Source organism: Arvicola amphibius, chromosome 6, assembly GCF_903992535.2.
Source record: "Arvicola amphibius chromosome 6, mArvAmp1.2, whole genome shotgun sequence".
Taxonomy (NCBI): domain Eukaryota; kingdom Metazoa; phylum Chordata; class Mammalia; order Rodentia; family Cricetidae; genus Arvicola; species Arvicola amphibius.
In genome coordinates, this window is record NC_052052.2 from 23230602 (window position 1) to 23252689 (window position 22088).

Consider the following 22088-nt stretch of genomic DNA (forward strand, 5'->3'; position numbering starts at 1 on the left):
GTTTGTTTGTTAGTATTTTGGAGACTACTTCTTAAAAACAAAATTCAGTAAGTAAAAATAAAGAAGTCTGAAAGCCTGTCGTAGATGGCCTGGTGAAATGTTCTGTATGTCTGTAAAGGGCTGGGTTAGACTTTAGAGGACTCTGTACTGAAAAGCTAGGGGTTAGAAGACAGAAGAAAGGTCCCTGCTCCAAATACCCAGCAGCCTAGCCTTCTCCCCTTAGCTTCTTGGCCTCCACTGTGTTTCTAGGACAGCCTTTAGTCATTATCCTGGGTGGGTGGGCTCTGGAAGCCCTCTCTGAATGTGGGATTGGTAGAAAGGAAGCCCTCCACCCTCAGAGAAGTGACTGCCCAGGGTCAGGGGCTCCTGCCTGCTATGGTCCTGGTCTCAGAGCTTTCCTGAATTGCAAGGAATCTTTGGAGTCACCTGAGAGGAAGAGAGGAAGCGCTTCTCAAATAATAGCTGTGGCGTTTACTGCAAATAGCAATTGATTCCAGAAGAGAGCCATTCTCATTTTAGGAGGAAGAGGACAGGCCTTTAAGCTAAAGGAGCAGTTTACTCTATTTCCTATGGTGTACCCACAGGCACGGATGAACAGGGAACCTTGCTCCCCACCCCCACCTAACAGGGCTCTCCAAACCCCGCTAACTACCTCTACTTATGCTTCTCAGTTGGAAGTATGTGAGCAGAGAGCCTAGGCGGCTCCCCTCTGAGGTTTGGCTTAGAGCGCTGTCTCTTCAAAGGCTTCTGAGGCCTTCCTCTCCCTCCGCTCTTGGGACCTGAGCAGCCTGCTCTAAACACTGCACATCTGACGTTGTCTCCCCTGGCTCTGGACAGGAATGTTCGAGGTGCCCCATTTCCTAGTTCACTCATTGGCTAATGGCATCATTACTCTGCCTGCCTTTCAGCCTGCCATTGGGATCTTAATGATGTTCCTTTAACAGCCCAGAAGAGCACGGAGTGAGCACTGAATATTTCTGCAGAAAGCAGTCTTTGCAATTCTCTCCTCCTTCCTTACCCACCCCAGCTAAGAACCACACACAGTCCTCTGGCAGGAATAAGCACACAGCACTCTCCGGAGAGGAAAACCCTTTGTTGTAAGAAACTGAGCAGGCGCCTGCATACCTATGTGGTGAGGCAGCCCAAGCCGAGCTCAGAGAGGAGCCTCAGAAAGAGGATGGTGGAGCATCTATTTTCTTCTCCTGCACGTGCACCCCCATCTGTTCGAGAATTCCCTTCCAACTCCAGCTTGGCTGGCAGGCATGTCCCTAAGAAGCTGCAGGCCAAAATGGAAGAGAACTGACTCCCTCCTCCACACACCCTGACTTGCTGCCAATTGCCAGAAAAAGAGGGCAACGTTTGGGCATTTACCAGAGGACAAGGGTGTGTCTTTTCATTTGTCTTTATTTTACATTTAAAAAGTGGTTATTGCTCTAACTGGATCGAGGTACGGACCTTTCTTAAGGAGCCTTGGCCTTGCAGCCCCATTCAGCAGGGATGGAAGTCACAAGACAATGAGTGGAACCTCATGCCCTCCCAGGAGGAAGCCCTTTGTTTTGCTGACATCTGCCCTTCTCTGTCTCTCCTGTGCTGCCACACTTGGAGCAAGCAGAGTGGTGGCTGACCCAGTCCTGAGAGCTGTTATAGACCCGAATGAAGGGGCAGTCACTGGGTGATGGCTTTCAGCTCTCTGACTTGGGCACCAGTGTGCATCATTCAGTACAACAAATAATGACCAAGCACCTGCTATGTGCTAGAAACAGCCTCTCACACGACCTTAGCCACCAGTGGAAGCTGTAGAGTCCACTTTTCCCAGGCAGGCGTTTGGCAGCCATGGTGCATATCCCAGAGAAGTCCGCTTGCCTCATCAAGCACCTTTTTAAAAAATAATAATAATAATAATAAAGAAAGAAAAGAAAGGGGCAGAGGAGAGGAAAAAGAAATAGAGAACAGGGAGAACTAGCTGTCACTTCACACTTCAAGCTCTAGGGAAGGACATGGGAACCCTGGATAACTCTCAGAGGACCCTGAATGAGATGGCAAGATCCAAAGACCCAGAGGCCAGCAGTGACAGCAAAGCTGCTCCTGTCTGGTGAATGGCATTCCAGCAGGTCGCTCAGCAGCCCCAGGGTGTAGGCCATAGGTGTGCCCCTCCGGTTATCCACGCTGACGCTGCTGCGGTGCCGAGACGCTATCTTCCAGGTCTTCCCAGAATCCATCCTGATCTCACTGCAAAGACTGGAGACACCAGCGATCAGCCCCGGCCTCTGCAGAAGCCTCTGCCCTCTGGAGTGCAGCCCTCTGTTTTCCAAGCCGCAAAACAATAACATCACACGCACTGCAAAGGTGTGCCTCACACCACAGATGTCCTTTCTGACTGGGCTAGAAAGGGCCTGATGGAGTCAGGACCCTGAGAAGCAGGCAGCTCCACAGCTTCCCTGGTGCACTTGCTTGCTCTCTTCCAGAGCTTTGCGCATTATCTCAAAGAGGAAGCCAGTCCAGAAGAAGTGGGAGGTGGGAGGCTGGGTCTCATGCAGCATGGTGGTATCTTCTCCAGAGTGCAGACCAGGCCTTCTAGCTTTGTGGCTTTTTCTTTGTTGTTGTTGTTTGGCTTTTTTGCTTTTGCAGAATTTGGGTTTATAGTTCAGCCTCCATCATCAGACTAAGATGAGGAAAAGGAACTGTGGCTAGCTGTGCCCCCACCGTTTTAGTCAACATTCACCCTGCGCCCAGGAAGGACGCAGGGAGCAGCAGAGAATGAAAGCCTTCCTCTGCAGACGGGGCCAGCCACACTTTGATGATGTTCACTGAAGGCTTCTTTGGAAACTGGGAAGGTAACAAACAAGAGAAGTGGCCAGAGCTGGTTGAATAGACTTCTTGCAAGATGGGAAACTGGGCAGAGGAGGGAAGGACCAGCAGGGCTGTAGCCCAAATGCCAGGCTCTTGTCCCCATGGGAAGAAAAGAATAGCCCTGCCTGCCTGGAAGTCGTCTCTGCCCTTTCACACACAGCCTTTGGTCAAGCTGAGTGGCCAAGACATGAGTCCTGGGCTGAGAACCCTGGCACCCAGTCTGTCCACAGCAAAGACCTCCCTTGGGCTGGCTCTCTCACATTCCACAGCTCTGTCTCTGGGTGCAGCCTCGGCCACTGGCGTTGTTGAGGTGCTCCTGGAGTTAAGGGTTAACGAGAGGCTTCAGGACAAGACATCAGAAAGAGAGAAGCCAAGAGAGAAGACAGTAAAGCCCGATGATGGGAGAAGATGGACGGGGAAGGAGACGCAGAGAGGGCCAGATGTTTGTTGGACAGTCATCGTCAGAACAGCGAGGTCCTCTCACATTCTCTACTGTCTCCTGAGCTGCTCAGAGCGCACACTTAAAAGGCTTCATATCTGTTTTCACACAAGAGGAAATGAAGGGACAGACATAAAACGCCACCCCAGACACATCACCCCTACACTTGCTGTCCCTCCCGCATCAACCAGGAACTCTGCTGTTCCCGCTGGCTATCTTATAAAAAAACAAAACAAAGCACCGCTGGCCCTTGGCACCCTGCAAAAGGCGAGGATCCAAAATCAATTTGCAGTGTCCCCGGTGTCACACAGGCGGCAGCCAAGCTTGGCTTTGCCCAGCTGCTGCCATGCCAGGCCCTGAGCTGACCCCTTCTGCAGTCCAGGGACTACAGATGTTTAAGGCACAGGGCCATCCACCAAGCCCAGATATTACCCTAACCTTGCTGCGGAGGAGACCCCCGCCCTGGTGCTCTGGTGTGCTGGTTTCTGATGCACTCTTGGTTTTCTCCTTGTTGTTATTGGGCTCATTGTCCTTGATGATGTCATACTGGCGGCAGAAGAGGGCTATAACACCTAGGAAGACAAGCAGGAGCAGTCAGAGGCCCGGCACTGAATTCTTACCTTGCCTGCCTTTTCCCCTTCAGGGCTTGCTGCCATCTCCAGATGGCCTCTGCGCTGCTGCAGCCTCCCTCCAGCCTCTGGCACCTTTCCCCATCTACCCGGGCATGAACCATCCTTTTCTCCGCCGCTGGGCTGGCCCTCCCACAGCACAGATCTGATCATAAGTCTCCCCGTTACCCTTTCTTTAAGCCTATGACGGCCACCACAGGAACGCCAACAGCATTTGCTGAGCCTATTCCAGGCCCTGTGCTGTGAACTGACGTATTCAATCTCACTTGATCCTTATAACTCCAACCTATTATTATTAGTCCCAGGGCACAAGGGAGCACACTGGTGAGAGGTGTCAGTAACTCTCAAGGTCACACCATGGGGTGACAGGGAGGTGATGCACAGAGCCGTTGGCTGACTAGTAACCTAGTAACGCGGATAGTACTCACACTGCTAACTCCCGTTCGAGAAATGTTCCCCATTCTGCCTCTATAGTGTTCCTGGTCCATCTGAAATCGCCCTCAACTTCCCATCATAGTAGATGAAGCCCAACAACTTCCCTCTCCAACATCCTAATAGACTTCCACCACAAGTTTGGGTTAATTTTCTGTTTATAGCCTTGTGATTATGTAAACACTGTCTGTGCCAAGCCTAATAATGTACCATAATCAAACCTCCTCTTTTGTCTAGTCCTCCTCTTCCTGCCTTTTCTTGAGTACCTGCTTTTTTGTGGGAATGAGAAACATTTTCCCCCACCCCCAAATGCTTCTTCAACAGTCTGTCCTCAGCCACCATGATAATCAGGCTTGAGAATGGTGTTCAAATCTCTCAAAAGAGTCCAGTCCTCAGGCTCTCTACCCTTTGTTCCCGACACTTCACGCTCTGTCACAGGCCACAGCTACCCTCAGTCAGTCTGTGAGCTTAATTTGATGTTTCTCGAAGCTCATATCGCGAACAACCTTCCTCTGTTGGCTGCCTGGTTAGCTGCTGTTCAGCCTTCAGAGCTCAGTTCCCATGCTGCCTCTGCTCCAGGTCTTTTGTCCTGTCTTCAGTGTTGGAGATTGAATCTGAGACCTCAGAGATGATGGGCAAGCACTCTACCGCTGAGCCACACCTCCAGCCCCTATGGATTTTGTTTTGTTTTAATTTAAATTTTTAAAAATTTTCTACTTCTAGCTCCAGAATTGACCTCATCTCCCTTTCTCATATTAGTGCTATTTTAAAGTTTATTGGGTTTTTTTATTTTTAATTTTGTGTGTGTGCATGTGGGTACAGGTGCCCACAGAGGCAGAAGTGTTGGATCCCCTGGGACTCAAGTTTCTGGTGGTTGTGAGTCACCTGATATGGATGCTGGGTACTAACCTGGGGTCCTCTGGAAGATCAGTATCTAGTGCTCTTAACCTCTGAGCCATCTCTCCAGCCCTTCTCCACACTAGAACAACTATAGCACTCATTATATTCAATTATAGTTAAGCCCAATCTTGTCGCAGCCCAAGTTCCTTGCAAGCACAAGGCTCCTCCGGAGTGGAGTCTAGAATGGAGCGGTTGGTTGTATTGCATATAAGGATGAATGATGTGGACTTTATCCTCAGGGAGCTCAGAGACTAGAAAGAAAAGAGAGTTGCCCACCCAAATTACACAAAGACTAAAGAGGGGCAACGTGCTGTGGGCCCACAAAGGCTGGAAGGCCATCCCTATGGGCAGATGGGGGATTGTGTGGTTGCAGTGCAGCCGCATCTAGAAGAATAGGTAGTTGAAGAGAGTGCTCCAAGTCTGAGGTCAGGCAGTGCCTTCCTCGCTGAGCTTCCCAAGCTTGATGACCGCAGATGCCCAGCATCCCAGAAGAGGAGGGAGCTGTGACTATGGTACACTCACTGTACCAGCCTAGGAGGCTGAACCACTTCTGTGGGGGAAGAAAGCAAGTGTGTCCACAGCATACAAGACAGTAATACCATGCTGTGTTTTGGGTGGAGGGGACTAGAGGAGGGGTCAAATTTATCTCTCAGAGCCACCTCAGGGAGGACTTAGCAATTTCACCCCCTCCTAGACATCTGCAAGCCCCCTACCCTTGGTGATGGTGGGTTGGGGCCCTCAGTTTCTCAAGGGTCAGTGAAGAAGGACCTGGCAGCCTGACTCACCTGCCCACATGAAGAGTACCACAACGATGATCAGCACCTCGCCTGTTCGCAGCTGCTGGTTCCTCCCCATCTCCTTCATGGTCACCTCATCTGTGGGGAGAGATTAGCTAGTCCTGGGCTCCCTCCCTCCCCAGTCATTCCTCCAGGGCCAAGCCCACAAGAAGAAGTGCCTCTATCGATGCCAAGACACCCAACAAGAAGAGTTCCAGGAACATCGTGAAGGCTGCTTGGGGTGGCAGCGTTTGGACTAAATCCAAAGGAGGACGTTTACACACCAGTCTCCTCCTGGGGGACCAAAGCAAACCTCCCTGCTCTGCCCAACCACCCTCGCCGAACTGCCCCCACCCTGGGACTCTAGCATGCCCAGGCTTGCCTTTATTCTTGGAGACCATCTTCTCAGCCTCACGTGGGGTCTTGAAGAGCAGAGGCTCACTAGCTGGGCTCTGGCCCTGGATGGAGATGGCCTGCACGTGCACGATGTATTCTGTGTCCTCCTCCAGATCCCAGAGAGCACACGACCGGGTGGTGGTGTTCACCTCCTGGATGAAGCGGAGCATCCGCACATCCTTCTTCTGAAAGGGGGAGGGCTTGGTATGTCAGTGTGCCGGCACCAACCCTACGCTGCCCACTTCCACAGTGAAAAGTTATTTTTCATGTACATCACCACCATCCCATCCTTGGTGCCATTATCTCCACGGTACAGCTAAGAAAACGGGCTCAGAGAGGTCAGGATGGTGCCCAAGGCCACACAACGACTGAGAATGCCAGTGTGTCCCAAACTCCCGTGCATCTGAGGTCAGACCCATGCTCTGAACTTCCATTCCCAACCTTCTCCACTGACTGTGGACCTTCTGTGGCCACAATTCTAAGCCAAATGTACAACTTGTCACTTATATCTCTTGTCCTGTGTTTCTTTTCCTTTTCTGTTTCTCTGCCACCACCCTCCATCCCAGACAGACAGATATTATCCTCTTTTTTCTTTTTCTTTTCAGTTTTTTTTTTTTTTAAGACAGGGTCTTGCTGTGTTTGCCTGGCTGGCCTTGAACTTGCAATCCTTCTGCTGTGCCTCCTGAGTTCTGGGATTACAAGCATGCAACATTGTTTGCTTCCAGTTTTCTGTCACCGTCTTGATATGCCCTCTCCTCCCAAGCACCCTCAAGAGTTACCTGCTGAGAAATGGCAAACCCGATGACAACCTCATCCTCCAGGACATCCCAGCTGACCACTGCAGAGTTGGCCTTGAGGTGCCTGACGGTGACATTCACTGGGGCCGAGGGGCTGTCTGTAGGGCAGGGAGACACCTGAGCCTGAGCATGCCCGGCTCTGAGGCCCAGTGTCTCCAGAAATGAGAAAGGGGGAAGATGGGGGAGGCTATGTGGAGAGGGAGAAGAGAATCCAAGGCTTCAGCTGGGCCTTGGATGGTTGAGAGGCTCCAGGCTCCTTGTGACTGGTAGGGAAGTTCCTGCTTGCTACAGACTGGCCAAACCAAGGGTCCTTAGGTAAAACGGATGAGCCTAGGCCTCAGCCAGGGTGAGGTCTAGTGGATGGCTGGTTAGGTATGGAGGTGGGGGATAGCTGAGCGGAGTTGTAGAAGCGATTAATCAGATGGAAAGCGGTCACAAGGACTCCTAGTTCACGGCCCTTTCTATAGCCCCACGCGGTCAACTGAGTGACCTTGAGGGAAGGAGACAGACCCCGAGATGAAGAGCCAGGAAGGGCTGAGCCCTGGCATGGTAGTGAGGGGCAACCCAGAATTGTGGTGAGCTGGGCAGAGCGCTCATAAGGGAAAGGGTCTGTGTGAACCTTCTCCATATTCTGTGGGGCCTCAAGTGTCGGGGATGGAGGAAGTTAGAGAGAGGCATTCAGAACAGGGCCCCTCGGTGGAGAGACACCAAGATAGGGCAAAGCCTTCTGGGTGAAGGAAGAAGGAGAATGGGGGACATTTCAGAGAGTAAGTGGGAAAGCAATGGGGGAGCAGGACAGCAAGGACCTTCCGGGAGAGGAGAGTCACACGGGGCTGTGTCTCTCAAGAGGGCAGGTGTTGTGATTAGAAGCCCTGGGCCTGAGCAGTAACCCATACCCCAGAGATGAGTGGACTCAAGGCCCCGGGATTATGCCAGACATGCAGATGGACAGGGACAGAAGGACACAGACAGGTGGCTGCGGTCACAGATCTAGAGAGCCGACAAGTGGAGCATTAGAGACAGACACGGACACAGAAGCTGGGCAAGGAAAGAGATGGGGGGAGGGCAGCAGCAGCAGCCAGGAGGGACAGATCTGAGGAGGCAGGGCCCCATAGGGTGGGCTTAGGCCCCCCCACACACCCTGCAACCTCAGGTTCCAGTTCTTGTCTTCATGGTCGCTGCTGCACAGAGAGGTGCATCTGTGCAGGTCTGCCTGTGGGTCTCTGAGAAAGGTCTTTAGGGATACAGAGGGAGGCCCAAGGTGGGGCACTGGTGTCCTCGGCTGCTCCCAGGGCCAGAAAAGGTGACTGAGGCAAAGACCCAGGGTTAGGGGATGGCCTGAAGGGATCAAGATCCTAAAATCTCAGGCAAGAGGTTAAGCGGCTGAAGGACGACGGGTCTAGGGGTCAAGAAGGTTCGGAGGCGCTGAGGTCGGGCTAGGAGAGTAGGGAGCAGGTGACACAGAAGGTCCTCAGGGAGCGGAAAGGGAACCGAGAACTCCCCGGTGGCAGCGTAGGAGGGGGAGGCTGCACCCCCTCCGCCCGTCCCCCGCCCCGGGCCCCCTTACCCGCCTGCACCAGCGCGAAGCAGACGCAGCCCAGCCACAGGCGGAGCGCGGCGCGGGGCGGCCAGGCGCACGGTGGCCCGAGGGGCATGGCGACTCCTGCGCCCGGCGGCCGCTCCCGCTCGCACTCCAGCCCACGGCCCTCCCGGCCCGGCCGCCCCGCGCCGGCCCGCGCCGCCTGCATATCGGTTCCGCGGACAGCGACTCCCGCGCGGCGGCGGCGGCGGCGGCCGCGTCCACGTCGGGCGCCCGGGGGGCGGGGCGCCCCCGCTGCGGGGAGAGGGCGGGGGCGGGGTGAGGACCGAGGGCGCCCCCACTCCTGTCCCGGATCCCGATTCTGGACCCTCCCGGAAAGCCAGGGGCTTCGGGGATCCGCGGCTCCCGCTCTCTGGCCAGTGCAGGAGCCGCAGCACCGCTCCACTGCCAGTCCCAGCCACAGTCTTGACCCGGCCCGGCCCTTCCCCAGGGGAGAGAGGGAGGACTAGTGTTTGGGAGATGCCCATCTGTGCCCCACCTCTCACTCCAGCCCACACCCCAGGCACACACACAACAACAACACACACACACACCCTGCGGGGGTGTAAGTAGGGTACGGACAGGATACTCTGGGGAGGGGCTCCGTGTGTCCTTTGGGGCTGAGGAGGGTCTCCTTTGACTTTCTGGAGGTCTAGCTGAGACCCAAGGCCAGTCTTTTCTTTTTCTTTGCCTGTTTTTAACTCCCTCGCAAGCACTGTGAACATCTGCTAGACGCAGGCACTCTGTGGACCTTCTTGGGTATGGGACTTCGTTCTCACTGCAGCCCCTTAAGGTCCACTCCGCTGTGGGCATTTCATGTAGACGGACACTGCAGTTTGGATAGTTGTTTTGTGCAAGGACCCTCCACAGTCGTGATTCGAACCCAGGGTGCTCTGTCTGAGTTCCAAAATTGGGCTTGACTCAACAGATCCCCCCTACCCAGAGAGACTTCAACACCCCAGCGTTTAAAATCTCTCTATAAAGCTGCTCACATTCTAGATTATTAAAAGAACAATCTGGAACTGTGTTTCTTCAAGAAACGTGGGGCGGAGGCTGCGGTTTCCAGAGACTTTGGGGACCACTATGCCCATTCTGAACATTGATTTAGCTAATGGCTCTAAGTGCTAGGGGCTGGGAGATGTGGCAGATAGCTTCAGCTAATTAACACACTTTGATAAAAACCTTTTCTTCCCTGCCTTGGAACAACCATGTGCCATCCTGTCCTCACACACTCTTCCTTCTTCACTCCTGAGATGATCTGAGAGGTAGAGAGAAGCCTTCCTCCCACACCTGCTCTCCTCTCCTACAGGACAACAGAAAGCCCCCAACCCCAGCCTGGAACATCCTTTAACCCAGTCCCAGTCAGAGAAGCAAGACGAGGGAGCAAGGCTAGACCAGAGAGAGTCCTTCGGCCTCCCTACACCAAGGGCTTTGTCACGCCCCCATCTCAAAGCTCACCCTTCGGTGGTGGCTGGGTGGGACACTCCTTTGTCACAGAGATCTCTCCCAAAGAGGATGAACAAGCCCCTTCAAGGTCATCCATCCTACCCCCAGGCTTTAGATTAAGAAATGGAGGCATACAGATAGAGGTCTCCGAGCTTGGTGCAAACTCCATCATGAGGCAAAAGAAGCCTCAGGACACCTCTTTATTAATGCCTGCACCCAAGGACTCTTCCCTCTGCCCCCCTCCCAAGTTTCTACCTGGACCCCTGGGGAGAATGGGATGAATGGGTGGGAGGTGGTTCAGGGGGTTCTGTCGAACTTTCTGATCATACCACCCAACTCTCTGCACCCCCAGGACTGCCATGATGGGCAGATTGACACCCCTATTCCTTAGCACCATCTATTTCCTTGGCCACATACCCTGTCCTGGGGATGAGCCTTAGCTGGGACCTTGTTGGGACCTGGACCTGCCTGGGATAGTAGCCCAGCCAGGAACCTTCCCCCTTCTTTTTCTCTTTTGGTTGGCAGCTGCTGCCTGCCCCGCCCTACCAGCCCCACCCCACCAACTGCAGCTTAACCCCCAAGGACCTCCTTGCCTTCCTCAGACTACCAGGGGCCTGTAGGAGCAACCGGAGTCTCAGAGTCTCCTCAGCCATTACTGGAACAGCAGGAAAGAGAGGGGTCAGATAGAGGTCACGGTTTTATCCGGGCTGAGGAAAAAGGAGGGAGAGGGTCGGGGGTGGGATGCAGCCTATTGTCCAGTAATGGAGAGAGGGGAGACTCCACGCCACCTGCTGGTCATTCTGGGAAAAACCCCAGTCTGTTGTAGGGCATTAGGAGGGGGAAAGAGCCCTGTTCACTGTCTGGGAGCAATGAGCAGAGGCTGCTGGTTGCTAGTGGAGGAGACCTGGCAGACGTGAAGAATGTAAAGAGTTGTGATCATGGGGCTTCCCAGGATTCCCACAAAGCCTTTCCAGGATTCACGAGGTGCTGGGGTATTCTCAGTTCTGGAGGAAGCCCTGGTTTGGAATTCAGCACCCAGAAGGAGCTGGTTGAGGGTGTGGTAAGAACTGAAAGGACCTGGAGGTGCCCCAAGGGAGCCTGGGAAGGGGTTCGTCGGCACTTCTTTATACCCGCCAGCCAGTGCTCCCTGCCTTAGCACGGCGCTGGGGCTACTAATGCAGCAGGCGTTCAGTAATGTTTGCTGGCTGTCCAGAAGAAAGCCATCCTTCTACCACTCACTTATCGAGCACCTGCTGTGTACCCGGCTCCAGGCAGCATTCAGGAAGGACACACAAACACACGAACTGCATTTGGGAAAGGGGAGGGTCTGGGCAGCAGGAATGTGTCCTCCCCGGCTGCATTCGTGTTTCTTTACTTGCCTGACTCTCTGAAGACACAGACCCCAAAGGACTCACCCACACTTAGACTCTCTGAGGTGTCTCAGAGCCTATCTCTGTCATAGGTTGTCATCTAGAATAGGAAGGCTTTTGTCCAGTCTCGGAACAGACATGGCTCATATCTAGTGTGCTCTTTAGATGCAGCCCCAAGTCACAGAGAGATTCAGGAGAAGGCAAGAGATTGCTTTGGGGTACAATGAAGGAGACCTCCGTTCTTGACCTGCATTGTTTGCAGTTTTAGGCTAATGTGTATCTTTAGCCTCTGTTCTAGACCGAGAACCCGAGACTCAGAGAAGCAAGAGGCTTGCCTGGGACCACACAGACAACAAACTATGTGGCTGTGTCTAAAATTCAAGTTCAGGGCCTGATCTGCCCCCTACCACGCCTCTAAAGACCTTTCAGGAGGAGGGGCGGTGGTGGCGCACGCCTTTAATCCCAGCACTCGGGAGGCAGAGGCAGGCGGATCTCTGTGAGTTCGAGGCCAGCCTGGTCTACATGAGCTAGTTCCAGGACAGGCACCAAAGCTACAGAGAAACCCTGTCTCGGAAATAAAAATAAATAAATAAGACCTTTCAGGATAGGACTCCAGGGCATTCTCCCACAGAGGACACAGGGCTTGGTGCCCACAGGAGAAGGGGCAAAGCTCAGGCACCCACTGCTCACCAGTGTTTCCCTCCACCTTCAAAAGCCCTCTCAGTGCTGGCGGTTAAGACCATCACACCCGTGCTACAGATGCTCAGCAAGAGGAAATGGTTTGCTGTGGGTTACGGTCTGCCTTGTCTAATCTCAGATGCAGCTAGGCCAGGCTCATGTTTTCTAAAGGTCCCACTCCAACCCACGCCTGTTGGGACTGGGTACCGAGGACACGGTGATGAGCCAGACTGGTTTTGGTCCCTTGCGCAGCTCTCTTGTTCAGGAATGAGGAAGATGATGTTCTTCATAAGGAAGAGGACTGTGCTTTCAGAGCGGGGGCACCAGATCTTTTAGGGGCAGAAGACAGGATTCACTGGAAAGGAAGCATAGAGGGCTTCCAGGAGGAGGCAATGCCTGCACTTAATGAGCCCTAAAAGCTAGCTTGGAACCAGAGGAGTAAGGAGGGGAAGGTGGAGGGGGGAAGAAGCTTGAGAGCACAATGTGTATGCTTGTGTAGGGGAGGAAGGGGAAATAGTACGTATCTCATGAGGGCCAGGGAGCTATAGGCCCTGGATGAAAACCCCAAGAGCAGGAAAAACAGGATTAGTCGTGAAAGACTCTTCTCAGCAGCTTGCAAGAGAAGATGGGGCTCCAGGAGCTTCATCCGGTCAGCACTTACTAAGAACCTAGCGGTCCTGGGGACATACTGTACACAAGGTGAGCCCTCCATGGGTCCACACTCCAGCGAGACAAACATGAGCAGGTGTTACTGGGGTCAGGAGGGATGACTCAGCAGTTAAGAGCAGTTGTTGCTCTCTTAGAGGACCCGGGTTCTGTTCTCAGCACCGACATGGCAGCTTACAACCTTTTGTAGCTCCAGTTCCAGGGCATCCAATGCCCTCTCTGGCCTCCTCAGGCATAACCATGCATGCGGTGCAGATATACAGGCAGACAAAACACCTGTACACACCACAGACACACATAGACACATGAACACAGAGACACACACAGACACACACACAGGCACATGCACACAGAGACACCCACACGGGCACACACACAGACGCACATACAGGTGGACATACACACAGGCACACACAGACGCACACAGAGGCACACACACATACAGGCACACACACCTCTCCTGAGGCTGGGCATGAAGCTCTGTTGGTAGAGCATCTGCCTCGCACGCATAAACTGAGGACCATCACTGGGTGTAATCGTCAACGCCCACAATCTCAGCACTAGGGGGGTAGAGGCACCAGGTTCAGGAGTCCAAGACCATCGTTGGCTACACGTTGAGTTCGAGGCTAGCCTGGGCTCACGAGACTGAGAGGGGCTATCTATCAGAAAGGTGAGATAGTGTGCAGGAGGTGGCTGAGTAGGTACAGTTAGGGAGTGTGGCCTGAGGGGTGGCATCTGAGCGAAGAACTGAAGGACAGGAAGTAGATATATCATATCACAACAGGGTTCCAGCTATGGGGACAGCAAGTGCAAAGACCCTGGGGCAGGAGTATGCCTGGGATGGTCAGGACTAAGAGAAGCCAGAAAGACCCAGAAGCCGGAAAGAGCGGAGTCTTATCGGCAAAGTGGGAGGAAGTGAGGGCAGCTGGGGCAGCAGGGTGTAGAAGAAAGGTCCCACTGGCTCACTAGAAATGGAAGCTTCACAAAGTAGGGCTGTGGTGAAATATATTTACATTTTTTTTTTTTTTTTTTTTGGTTTTTCGAGACAGGGTTTCTCTGCGGCTTTGGAGCCTGTCCTGGAACTAGCTCATGTAGACCAGGCTGGTCTCGAACTCACAGAGATCCGCCTGCCTCTGCCTCCCGAGTGCTGGGATTAAAGGCGTGCGCCACCACCGCCCGGCTGTATTTACATTTTAAAGTGATCATGTTGCCTGCTGTTGGTGGACCATAGAAAACAAGGTTGGGACCAGGCGACCCATGAAGAGGCGAGGAGGCAGGTGCAGCGGCAGAGCCAGAAACGATGGTCTTGATCTGAGATTCAGAAACCAGAAGTCCTTGGCTGGGTGATGCTGGGCCGGTAACTCCACCTCTCTGAGCCTCCAATGCATTCTCTTGAAGAGGAGGATGTTTGCAAACACACCACAGAATGGGGAGCTGACTGTGGGGCTGAAGGGGGAGAGAGGAGGAGGAACCTTGTACTTAGGTGAAGGGATCCATGTCCCGATCCCCATCCCCACCCCTAACCCCGCTCTCTCCCTCCCCCCCACCCCATTCCCAAACTCTTCAGTTCTTCATTCTGTCCATTTCACAGTGCTCCGGGAGGTTGGTCATCTTACCCAAAGCTAGCTGGGGCCTGCCCTGTGCCTCAAGCCTCAGCTCTAACTTTGCCCCTGGAGACAATTTCTTGGCAACACACCACGGTCACCCACATCTTTCAAGAGTGTGGGGCCAGAGGTCTTATCGTAGGGGGGCCTGGAGGGCTGAAGTGGAGGTTCATTCCCAATAGGGATGAGCAGGAGAGTGTCTTCAGGCTCACTCCTCAGCTCAGCCTCTATCCGGCTAGGTCACCTCAACACCTGTTTTCACGGGCCAAGTAGGGCCACACAGAGTGAAGACCGGAGGTTCCAGGAACCCCCACCTCTCACATGGCCTATTCTAAGGGCCTTCCCTTCTGGAGAAGGGAAGATGGCTCTGCAGAGCCAGGACATGGCCAGCAGAGGGCGCCGACTCTGGCCATAGCGAATCCACATTTTCCTGAACAGGAAAACCCAAGAGGAGAGATGAAGTTGATGGCAACCACTCAGGATGGCAGTTCTCAGGGAACTCAAGGGCTCAGCCACCGGCATCAAGGATGGTCTTGTGAATAAGTCACCAAGCCTCGGTGAGGTGACCACATCCATGGCCCATGCACGGCCTCAGGCGGTGAGGATTCAGTGTGAATTAAAGGCTGTAGTGGCAGCTATTGAAGCATGAGTGGTAGTGGCTGTTGCGGTAGGTGGACCATGGTTTTGCTGTCATTGTTATTTATTTTGTTCCTTTGAGACAGGGCTATATTTAGCCCGCGCTGCCCTTGAATTCCAGATCCTCCTGCCTCTCTCTACCTCTCTCATGTTGAGATTACAGTCATGGACCCCATCCCGGCATGCCTATTGTTGTTGTTTGTGCTACTGGGAATTGAGCCCAATTTATTGGAACTGCATAACACCGATCAGGTGCTCTGCCACTGAGCTACGGCCTAGCCCCAGTCACACCATCCAACAGTGCCCGGTCTATGCCGCCGTCTGGGTGATCAGTCTTGGGTAGCTGTGAAGATGCACACAGCAGTGCAGGGATCTAGACACTGCCTCGGAGTTCCTGAGGGAACCAGGAGCTGACTGGTGGCCCCAGGTGGCTTCACAGACCCCAGGTGGCTTCACAGAAGGTCTTGTGCTTGCTGTTCAGTTTTTGACTAGGCAGAGCTCCCCTTGCCTCCTTCACTTCTTCATTCCAGGAACCGCCAAAAGCCACAGAAGCTTCTGTGTCTATTGGCTGGGAGCAAAAAGGTCCTTATTGCTAGTGTTTTAGTTGGGAGTCTCCTCTCTTGTCTTGTCTCTGACTACAGCATCAGTGTGTGTGTGTGTGTGTGTGTGTGTGTGTGTGTGTGATCAAGGTGAGTGCTCCTGACTCTGACATTGAGGGGTCTGCTTGCAGCCCAATAGACCTATGCTTAAACGGTGATGCAGTCCATCACGGTATGACCACAGGCAAATTACTCTGCCTCTCTGTGTCTGTTTCCTTATCTGGTTCCTCCCCCGTGGTGCTGTGGGGGCTACAGGAGATGCCACATGCGGTCCCCAACACGTGGTCAGTAAATGTGGTGAGGTGGGTGTTGTAGAGTGGGATCCCGCCTTCCCAAGACTTCTCTGCACCAGGACAGACTCGGGGGGCTGTGGGAATGGGTCACATCCAGCAGGATAATCTCCCATCCCATTGGTGGGTAAGCACGCCAAGGCCTGGGTCCCTGTGCATGTGTCTGCACATGCAAGGGTATCCATGTGTTTGTGGAGGAGCATCCATCCCCAGCCCTGGGGGTGCATTCTGTGCACAGGCATGCACATGCATGAACATGCGCTTGGGCTGCCCCATCCCAAGGATTCCCAGGGCCCGTGTGGACTTGCAGGTACTGGTATCTGCGGTATCCCCACACTGCTGCAGGAGGCCCTCTGTTCACCGTTACTATGGAAACAGGAGGCAATCCCAGGCCTGCCTCCAGAGAGTTTGAGGTGCTAGAATTGAGAGCTGACTGGGTTTTCCCAAATAGGGAGACAGATTGGGGAACGCCTGAGTCGGGGGTCTGTGGCTCTGGAGTCCCCGGGAAACCCTCACTCCTTTAAGGCAACCTGGTTCCCTGGCTCCCAGAGACAGAGCTAGTGCTCACCTCGGAGCGGACCCTGCCTTTAAGCAAGTCTCAGCCAGGGAACTTGACCTGTTTATGCCTCAGTTTCCATCTCTCTAAACTTGAGAAGCTAGCAGGTGGCCGCAGAAGACGACGTGCGTGCACCACCCCCTCTCTGGAACGCCATCCTCCAGCCTTTGTGGCCATCCCTAGACCCGAAGTGTCACCGAGAAGCCATTTCGCTGCTTCCCCTCCCCACAGTGTCTGGCAGGTGCCTCACCCTCTAAGAAGGGAATGTTCCACAGAGAGCAGAAGCCCTGGGTGGCACTGCTGCTCTGTGGTGAAGCCCAGCATCTGCCCTCTCCACAGAGTCTGCCACTGAGGATTCCCAGGTTGGGAGAAGATGGCCACCCAGAGCAAAGATACTGGAAATAGCATTCCGCTTGGCCAGGCCCCAAGATTGAACTGTCAGTTGGGAGGCAGTTTCTAGTCCAGGAGGGGCTTTCTCTTCAAAATCTTGACTTTAAAAAAGGAGAGGAAGGAAGGAAGGAAAGAAAGAAGGAAGGAAGGAAGGAAAGAAGGAAGGAAGGAAGGAAGGAAGGAAGGAAGGAAAAAGAGCCGGGCGGTGGTGGCGCACGCCTTTAATCCCAGCACTTGGGAGGCAGAGGCAGGTGGATCTCTGTGAGTTTGAGGCCAGCCTGGTCTACAAGAGCTAGTTCCAGGACAGGCTCCAAAGCCACAGAGAAACCTTGTCTCGAAAAAACAACAACAAAAACAGACAAACAAACAAAAAACAAAAAAAAAAAGAAAAAAGAAAAAGGAAGAAAGAAAGAAAGAAAGAAAGAAAGAAAGAAAGAAAGAAAGAAGCTTGATGCCCTGAATCCCCCCACCCCCAGTGCTGGGGATTGAACCTAGGATCTCAGGCTTATTAGTCAAACATGCCACCGCTGAACTATATCTCCCAGCCACAATCATTTATTTATTTATTATTTATTTTGTATACAATATTGTGTCTGTATGCCTGAAGGCCAGAAGAGTGCACCTCATTACAGATGGTTGTGAGCCACCATGTGGTTGCTGGGAATTGAACTCAGGACCTTTGGAAGATCAGGCAATGCTCTTAACCGCTGAGCCATCTCTCCAGTCCCCATCCCAGCCACAATCTTAACTGCGTTAGTAGTCAAGGTCTCATGTATCTCAGCTGGCGCTAGAACTCACTGTGTAGCTATGGATAATCTTGATCCTTTTGCCTCCACCTCTGGAGTGCTGGGATCACAGGTGTGCACCACTGGCTTGATCCTGGCTAACGAGATGCCTCAGCAGGTGAATCAATGGTTGTACCAGCCTGATGGTAATTCCTGGAACCCACGTAAAGGTAGAGGAGAAGAGCCAGGCCCACAAAATTGTTCCCCAGCCTCCATGTGTGCACGGGTCTGTGTTCATCTGTATACACACACACACACACACACACACACACCACATCACACACATACATACACACCACATAAATTTTAAAGCTTAAAAAGCAAGCAACCAACAACAACCTTAGCCGGGCATAGTGGTGCACACCTTTAATCCCAGCACTCGGAAGGCAGATCCCTGTAAATTTGAGGCCAGCCTGGTCTCCATAGTGAGTTCCAGGACAGCCAGGGCTACATAATGAGACCCTGTCTCAGAATAATAACAATAACACTCGGTTCCTTAGGACTGAGATCTCCCGTGTTCTGCACTCAGATTGTAAGTCATTCCTACAGAAATGTGGATCAGGTTACAAGGGGTGGAAAAGCTGGGAATAGTGGCACAAGTTTATAATCCCAGGATTTAAGAGATTGAGGCAGGAGGATTACAGTGCGTTCAGTCTGGGCTACCTGTCTCAAGGGGAAAAGGTATCAGAGGAGACAGCTTTCTGTCTCTACCCCACTTTCCGTAAGTGACAACTGCCTTTGCTTGGCCCCAGGAAGATAGTGGGGAGCTGGCCTGAGAGAGAGCCGATAGAAGAAAGGGTGGCAAGATGGGGTGCCTAAGAAGGATCCCAGTGTTTTAGCTTTCTGAAGCTGTGACTGGGGGACGAGGGCAGTGCGGGGGCAGCTGAGTGACCTCAGGCAAAGGACTGTCGCTCGCTGGCTTCCAGCTAAGAGTAGCTTCCCCCGGCCCCCCGCGGAGGGAAGAACAGTTATTGTATCGGACAAGAGTTGGCTGGGATGATGAGTCCCCAGCTGCCAGAGTCAGTTACCCCATCTAGATCCAATCCCAAGCGTGCGCAGAGATTAGGCTGGGAGAGGGCCAGGAGCTCCTTCGCTCTGTTGGTGTGTGTGTGTGTGTGGGGGGGGGGTAGGGCTGGTCACGTGGTACAGAGGTGCTGAACTGGCGAGGAGTTACAAAGGCGGGTGGGAGGGTGTGGGTGTGTGAGCCTCAGATGTCCCTTTCCGCTGGAAGACAGTGGGAGCCATGGGAGGTTGTTTAGCAGCGAGGGCTCTAATCAGATTTAGAGACACTGATCCCAGCTGGGGGAGCTCAGAGCAGGGACCTGGCCAGAAGCAAGGGGGAATAAATTGGAGAGGGAAGCGGAGACCCTGCCGCTGTTGAATAAGCTGGACTTGGTCTGGGAGGTAGCCTACACAAGACCAGGCAGAGCGAGGGGCCTGGACGTGGTGGGGTCTCGGGCTTGCTTGCTTGGGCTGGAGGGGGACCCGGAGACCTGGCAAACTGGAGGTGGAAGGCGGTGAGCTGGCTGCTGGCTGGCTTGAGCCGGGGGTGTCTGTGGGCTTCTGGGAGGGAGTCCAGCAAGCAGCTGGAAATGTTGGTTTCACAAAGGAGGAACCAGAAGGTCAGAGGGCTATTTTTTTTTTTTTTTGCCTGCTTTCTGCCATTAGGAAAAGGGCCACTTAAGTGTGGGATTTGAATACAGGTCTAAAGAGCTAACACCGTCATTCGAGGCCCTGACACTGGCTCCAGCTGCCTTGCCCAGGAACCCTGCTCTTCCTGGGTGTCAATGCAGCCATCTCTCTACCGCTGAGCCCAGCAGCTACAGGATGCATCAGGAGAGGGTTCAGGCCCAAACCTCTGCTCTGTAGGGGCCTGCTGACTCTTGTTACCTTGGTACCGAGGTGTCTGTACCATGTGCAGAGTACCTAGGTACCTAGGTACCATGTGGGGCTGCTCCTTACCCTCACAGCCACCTTTCCAGGGCTGTCTCTAACACCGTCTCCCTCTACGGAGGAGAGAACCAAATGAAGCCGTTTGAGACTCAGAATTCAGTTTGCTCTGTGGGCAGCTGGGCTGCTGTGTGACCTTTGTCCAACGTGGCAAGGGGAGCTTCCCCAGAGAGACCCTAGCTCTGGCATCCCCACCCCTATCCTGCTGGCCCTGATTTCAGGCTTGCAGCTCCAGAGCCCTGGACTTTCCATCCTTCCCCAGCTATTCCCTCCTCATGGCCAGCTCTTTGGGGAACTGCCAGGCCTGCCCCGCCCCCTCCCGGGCTGTGCTCCTGGCAGCTCTGCCACCCTGGGCTCTGGTCCGGGGGTGGTCCCTGGCATCAAAGGAAGCTGGCAGAGACTGGGATTAATGAGGTTGAGACCCTGGGCATTCAGGAGAACCCCAGCTCTCACTTCACAGCTCGCTGTGCTCCAGGCTGGGTGGGCAGGGCTTTCTGGGAAGGGGTGGCTTAAGGTTTTAATCACTTTATCAATGTTTGTTTGTGTGAACTCAGCCCCCGAGATGCTTTCCCCTCCATCTGTCCCCACCATCTGCTTCCATCAGAATTTTTCAACCCGTTGGGGACCCAAGAGACATGGGATGGGGGCTGGTTCACTCTTCTGAGTGGGCGAGAGAGGGACAAGAGCTGCCCACTTCACTGATAGGCCTCGGCAGCTCCTGAGTCACACAGAGCTGGGTTCAACATGTCTGTCCTCTTTCTGATTTGCCTCAGGGTGGAGACTTCAACTCCCTGAGCCTCAGTTTCCACCTCTGTAAAATGGAGGCAATAGGAGAGATGCTCAGGACCATAGACCTTGAGATGACGTGGTCTAAGTAGGGCACTCTGCACATAGGGGATAAGTGACCTCCAGGCAGCATGGTAGAAGAGGACAGCCATCCTGGTTTCTGAAGCCCCCGACTCCCTTCTCTGCTCTGGAGACAACACGCATTCTTTCAGGGACTGTCTGTTGCCCTGTCCCATCCCTCCTGACCCACTTCTACCCCAGGCTGTGGCTCCCTTTCCCTCTTGGACACCTTCTTCTGTGCAAGAGGGGGGGAGGGCATCAGCAGGAGGAACCTGAGCATGCACAGAGCAGGCCTTCAAATGAGGTAACCCCAATGCCACGGGGGCACGGGTACCTGAGTTGTCTTTGTCACATTGCCTGCCCAAACTCAGTCAGCAAGGTGCAGAACCGAGGGACCCAGGCTTCCCAAGCCGCAATCCCTCTGCTGCCTTTTCTGACTGTACTGCCGGACATTTGTCTGAAACCCAGGGTCTTTTTGGGGGGGGGGGGATTTTCAAGGCAGAGTTTCTCTTTGTAACTTTGGAGACTGTCCTGAAACTAGCTCTTGTAGACCAGGCTGGCCTCGAACTCACAGAGATCTGCCTGTCTCTGCCTCCCAAGTGCTGGAATTAAAGTCATGCACCACCACCGCCTGGCTGGACTCAGGGTCTTAAAGAGTGTGAGGCGCCCCAGGCCTCCTCTTTGGCTCAGGAACCTCTCCAGTGCTTCGACTGCTTTGGGAAGGTCGAGGTGGCTGATGGGAGCAGCCAGCAGCACCCAGGAGGGCTCAGGCTCTGCTTTCAGAGGCTCTCAGTAACATGCAGAAACAGGCAAAGAAAGCCGATGCCCTGGATGAGGTGACTCTGTCCCACCCTCAGAAGCACACCACTGTGGAGGCAGGATGCAGACAGGGGTGCTGAGGGAAGGTTCCAGAATCACCTTCCCAAAGAAGGAAAGCATGGGAGCCAACTGAACCTGTGCCTGAGCCAAGAGTCAGTCCAGAGGAAGTAGGGGTACTCCGAGACCTTCCACCCAAGAATGGAGAAGAGAAATCAAGGCATGCTGGGAGATTCCAGCTTCAGGCAGGAGAGAGGGGAAAGGAGCGGTGGGGACAGAGGGGATGACTCTGGCTTTGGCTCCTTTCCATGTCCCAAGCATGGCTGTCCTTCCAGGCCCACCAGGAAGATGGGAGGGAGGTTGTCACCGGAGGGGTCTTGGGTGGGGCCTAAGCAGATCTCTACTCCCTGTCAGCCTGCAGGTCTTCCTGAAGGAGGCAGCTGGGAACCACCCACGTTCGTCTGGCATCTCTCACGCCTCCACTGGGGGTCCCAACACAGGAGCCAAGGCACACAGTGGAGCCGGTGTTCCCAAGGGCCCAGCTGTCCCTATTCCATCCGGGTCTGGCTCTCCAGCTCTGTCAATGCACACCCCCTCTTTTCCTCCAAGCACAAGAGGTGAAGGCTAGACTGAGGGGCCTGGTCTAGGCACCTGGAGG

The 22088-nt window shown here is 53.8% G+C and overlaps 1 protein-coding gene across 1 annotated transcript; it reads right to left on the reverse strand.

Annotated features, from left to right (window-relative positions):
- Window positions 1-1985: 1985 nt before the first annotated feature.
- On the reverse strand, window positions 1986-8874 carry Fndc5 (fibronectin type III domain containing 5). Its single transcript, XM_042055288.1, has 6 exons — window positions 8787-8874; window positions 7202-7317; window positions 6409-6607; window positions 6036-6125; window positions 3728-3861; window positions 1986-2393 (listed from the first exon to the last, which is right to left on the reverse strand). Exons 1-6 carry the CDS (start codon window positions 8872-8874, stop codon window positions 1986-1988), a joined length of 1035 nt encoding a protein of 344 aa, XP_041911222.1.
- Window positions 8875-22088: the final 13214 nt, after the last annotated feature.

What these genes read in the sequence shown, in the direction of transcription:
- Fndc5 (XM_042055288.1), bottom strand. Translation starts at nt 8,874, where the DNA reads ATGCCCCTCGGGCCACCGTGCGCCTGGCCGCCCCGCGCCGCGCTCCGC. An exon ending in CTTCGCGCTGGTGCAGGCGG is followed by an intron (nt 7,318 to 8,786) that starts GTAAGGGGGCCC and finishes CCTGCCCTACAG; the next exon opens with ACAGCCCCTCGGCCCCAGTG. An exon ending in GGTACTCTTCATGTGGGCAG is followed by an intron (nt 3,862 to 6,035) that starts GTGAGTCAGGCT and finishes TTGTCTTCCTAG; the next exon opens with GTGTTATAGCCCTCTTCTGC.